This window comes from Hibiscus syriacus, unplaced genomic scaffold (genome assembly GCF_006381635.1).
Source record: "Hibiscus syriacus cultivar Baekdansim isolate YM2019G1 unplaced genomic scaffold, ASM638163v2 tig00116989_pilon, whole genome shotgun sequence".
Lineage (NCBI taxonomy): Eukaryota > Viridiplantae > Streptophyta > Magnoliopsida > Malvales > Malvaceae > Hibiscus > Hibiscus syriacus.
Genome location: NW_024063508.1, coordinates 3,607,999 through 3,612,570, shown reverse-complemented (window position 1 = coordinate 3,612,570; position 4,572 = coordinate 3,607,999). Strand labels below are relative to the sequence as shown.

General features: G+C 32.1%; 1 protein-coding gene across 1 annotated transcript; it reads left to right on the top strand.

The window, feature by feature from the left end:
- The first annotated feature begins 230 nt into the window (after positions 1–230).
- On the top strand, positions 231–2,133 carry LOC120193227. The gene is made up of 2 exons (XM_039195781.1): positions 231–346; positions 1,500–2,133. The coding sequence occupies exons 1-2, from the start codon at positions 231–233 to the stop codon at positions 2,131–2,133; spliced, it is 750 nt and encodes a 249-aa protein (XP_039051712.1).
- Positions 2,134–4,572: the final 2,439 nt, after the last annotated feature.

Below are 4,572 nucleotides of genomic sequence, written 5' to 3'. Positions count from 1 at the left end.
GTTGATGCCAAAACCCTCTAGAGATTGTAAAAGTGCAACGAAACAGTGTGCAAACGCAGGAGCAGAGCTATCTTACGGTGGTCACTGCGGTTAAAAAAAGGAAACAAAAATAATAAAAAGAAAAAGGGTCCAACGGTGATAATTCTGGTGGATGGACAATCAATTCGAACAGTGGATAACGAGAGAATGACAAGTCGACCAACATAATCCAGTTTCAAGCCCATCAGACTATGGATCATAGAGATTTGAGGATGAAAAAAATCGAAGAATTCATCATTGATTTGAGTAGATTTGAGGCATTTCCTGAAGAAACAAAGGTCGAAATTGTGTTCAAGGGATTGAAAAGGTACAAGCTACAAAATTTGAGCTATATCAACGACGGATGCGACAATCGATGACTGTAAACACGACGATCGATAAAAATTTTCACCAATTTTTTTGGTAAGATAAAACAGTAATATAAACAATGATTTAAAAATTAAAAAATAATTCAAAAGTGACACAACAGTATGTAAGTTTTTAATAGCAGGGAAACAAAATCTAAATGTTAAACGTTAAATAGAATTTTGATAATAATGAAATTTAGATACTAGAAGATATAAAAAAAATTGATAGTTTATGTATTAAATGTGTGATTTACTCTAATTTTAAATATTTATACTTTCTTAATAAACTACCAAATTCTTATTCTTTTTCTTTTGATTAAGTAAAAATGTATTCTATTTTAAGGTAAATGTTGAGATTCAAACACATGTAAAGTAAGACAACATAAATATTTTGACCAATCAACCAATTAATAAACATCAACTTGCCTCTTCTACTTACATAAAAATTTGATAACATAATTTAATAAAGTATTATTGTAAAAGGTAAAAGGGTCACTGTTGTTCTTGTAGTGAACTCAATTTACCATTTTTGTCCATATCATTTTTTGTATCAATGTAGCCTAGAGGTGTAAACGAGCCGAGTCGAGCTCGAGTATTGCTAAGCTCGACTCGAGTTCGAAAACTTTAAGAGTAAGCTCGACTCGACTCGAAAACTTGCGAGTTAAAAATTATCAAGCTTGACTCAAACTCGAAATAAAATATTAAAACTCGACTCGAACTCGAAAAGGCTCAAACTCAAAAAATATTCAAGAACTCGATTGAAACTCAAAATTCGAACTCGATTCAAGCTCGATTTTGAGCTCAATTCAAGCTCAATTTTGAACTTGATTCAAGCTCGATTCAAGCTTGATTTTGAGCTTGAGGTCAAAGAGGGGATTTGAAAGTTGTTTTCAACCAGCCTCGACTTTTATAATATCCCCAGCGCAAAGCTGGTTTAAACCTACCGATGTGGGATACTGGGATTGTTTTCATTTTTTTTTTTGAAAACCAAAGGAATCTGATGCATGAGTCAAAATTAAGATTAAAGCAACACAAACATTTAAATTATGATGCTCAGTCATGGCTAATTTTACCCCCACAAACATGACAAAACTTGATTCAAAATGAAGGCAGACACAGTATCACCTTAAACGCAACAAAACTAAGCTTCCCAAACAAACCAGAAAAGTTCTTCAATGATAACTCTTCTGGAACCTTGCCCTGGCACCTCTTCCACCGAACTTCTTGGGTTCGCACCTTCTCGGATCAGCCACCAGCAAAGTCCTATCGTAAAGAAGATGATCAACGAGAGAATAATACCCATCATCGAGAGGTTATCGATACCTTAAAGAAGCTCGAGACCGAGCTCGAGGAAACAAAGGCGGAGCTGAAGCTGCTGAAGGAAAGGGAATCCGAAACAGAGATTGCGTTGGCTTCATTAAACGCTGAACTCCATAAAAACATGTCGAAGTTGGCTATAGCCGAGGATGCTGCAGCTAAAAAGGCGGCGGATACTACGTCGATGCCGAGGACGGTGAGTTTGGAGATGGGGAAGGGAGAAGATATAGCGAGTGAAGAAGCTAGAAGAAAGGAGTTGATGAAACGAAAGGAGAATAACCCGACGTTGTCTCAGATACTGAGTATAGGTGAAAAAGAAGGGTATTTTGCAGGGAAAAGAGAGACGAAATTGATGAAGAAGAAGCCCATTGTTCCTCTAGTGGGTGGTTGGATTTTCAAGAAGAAATTGATAATATACATGTTGATGTAGCTAAGGTGGATTTCCAAATAAGCTATACAACTAGTAATATATTAATACATAAAGAAAGTGTTTTTTTTCATAATTATCATAGAGTAGTACAGGTTTTTCTTAAACTTTAACTTGATCCAACCCGAAATCCAAATTTTAAATAAAAAAGTCTGATCTTATTAGATCGAATCAAATCCGTTGGGTACTGATTTTTTTGATGTCCCTAACTATATAACATTCTATCTTCCAAAAAGGGCATCTTGTTCCTTTTAAAATTCTCATTAAATTTAAAATTTTTAAATATTTTTAATTAAATCCCCTTTTAAGTTTTTTAAATCTCATCAAGACTAAAAATTTGTAAAAAATCTAATTTATATTTCTATAATTTTTTAAAAAATATTAAGTATGTCCCCAATTTTTTTTATCAAGATCCAATCCATCACTGTATGTAATGCACTATTATCATGTGCATAACTTAACCTCTATCATATAATTAGATTAAGAGTTTAGGGTTTAAGGCTTAGGGTTTAAGGCTTAAGGTTTAGGGTTTATAGTATATAGTTTAAGTTTAGGGTGTAATCTAACATGTGCTTAATTAAATGGGCTTTTATTTTTATTTTAGTATCCTATCACATAATTGGATTAAGGGTTTAGTGCTTAGGGCTTAAGGTTTAGGGTTTAGGGTTTGAGGTTTAGGGTTTAGGGTTTATAGTTTAGAGTTTAGAGTTTAGGGTGTACTCTAACATGTGATTAATTAATTGGACTTTTATTTTTCTTTTTGTAATATACAATGTAACAATTGGACTTGGGTTGCTTAATTAAAAAAAATTAAAATTTGAGGGTAATTGTATTATAGAATTTTTAATATATTTTTAAAATTTTATAATTATCAATAATGTATTTTTAATAAATTTTTTATAATGTAATTTTAAAAATCTAAAATTATAATATAAAATTTTTTCGAGCTGCTCACGAGCTTTTCGAGTTGAATATCGAGTAGCTCGTTTCGGCTCGTTAAGAACTCAAGTCGAGCTCGAGTCCATTCGATCCAAGTATTTATTGAGCCTTGATCGAGTCAATCTCGAGTAACTCGCGATTTGTCTCGTCTCATTTACAATCCTAATGTAGCCGTCGAAGTTGTCTATTGAATTCATCCTAGTCCTCGAAGTTCGTTTTGACTAACAAAACCATTAGTCTTCTGTATTTTTCAACACTAGCAATTTTTGGATCAACAAAATATTATTGACTTGACTTGATGATGTTGTGACATTTATTAAAAAAAATAATAAAATATTTAAAATATTTACAAAATACAACGGTTAGAAGAAAAAATATCAAAAATTTTAACCTAATCCCTTAATCTCACAAAAATGAATAATAAAATTTTGGGAATTTGTTATAGCCCGTGTGTTTAATAAATATTTTAACCTAATCTTTTAATCCACATGCACACAAGACTCACAATTCTGTTACTAAAAAATAGTAAACGTACTTCGAGGGCTAAGATGAACACCATAGATAACTTTGAGGGTTAAATTGATGAAAAATACAATATGGGCTAAAATGATAAATTAAAGTTTACTACATGGGCAATAGTGACCCTTAAGCCAACATAAAATAAGTATTTAAACTATACCTAAAGTTAACTTTAAGTGCCTAAAGAATTTTCATTCAAAATAAGTATTAACATTTTCTCCATTACAATTTTAAGTGATTGGATTGTCACGGCAGTTAAAAAATTAATATCTGATATACATCATATTTATATATTTTTAAAAAATTATTTTTAAAGAATTTAAAAATATAAAAAAGCCTTGAAAACTCTAAAGTTCCTCATTCTAACCCTTATTATTCGTTATTACTAACCACTATTATTACTATTGTGATGGCCGAACAATCACTTACCCATTGTCATTGCTTTGGCGGTTGTTTTGTTTAACCCAAGCTTGGGCATTGCTTGGAAGTTGGACCTCGCATCCTACCCTTGCATGTTTCACTCAATCATATTTCAGTACCCAAGAATAATTGAAGCATAGTTTGTATTTCATGCCCAAACAACTTTAGGTTAAATAATTTCAAGTTAAGATGCTACTATCCACCCCTTACCTGCTTCAATCAATCATATTTCAATAATAAATTTCATATTAAAGTTAGAGATTTAAATATTATGTATATGGATTTAAAGGATTAAGATGACGACAAGAGAGATGATCGATAGTAGAGATCCAATGATGAGCGAATGATTGTTCGATAATAACGAAGACGATCGATATTGAGACACTCCATGTAGTCCATGCATGTAATCCACGCATGTGTGTTGAAGAGCTGATAATGCATGTTGTTAATATGCAAATTGAGGTTGTTAGGTTGTTGTAACGGTTTTAGAAGCTGTTAAACTTTCTGTTACATCTAAGCTATAAGTACCACACTTGTGTAGATTACAAGGCATGTTAATTCAAT

Coding starts and splice junctions, on each gene's coding strand:
- LOC120193227 (XM_039195781.1), top strand. CDS start 231: ATGGATCATAGAGATTTGAGGATGAAAAAAATCGAAGAATTCATCATT. Junction 347..1,499: donor GTGTTCAAGGGATTGAAAAG/GTACAAGCTACA, acceptor AAATGAAGGCAG/ACACAGTATCACCTTAAACG.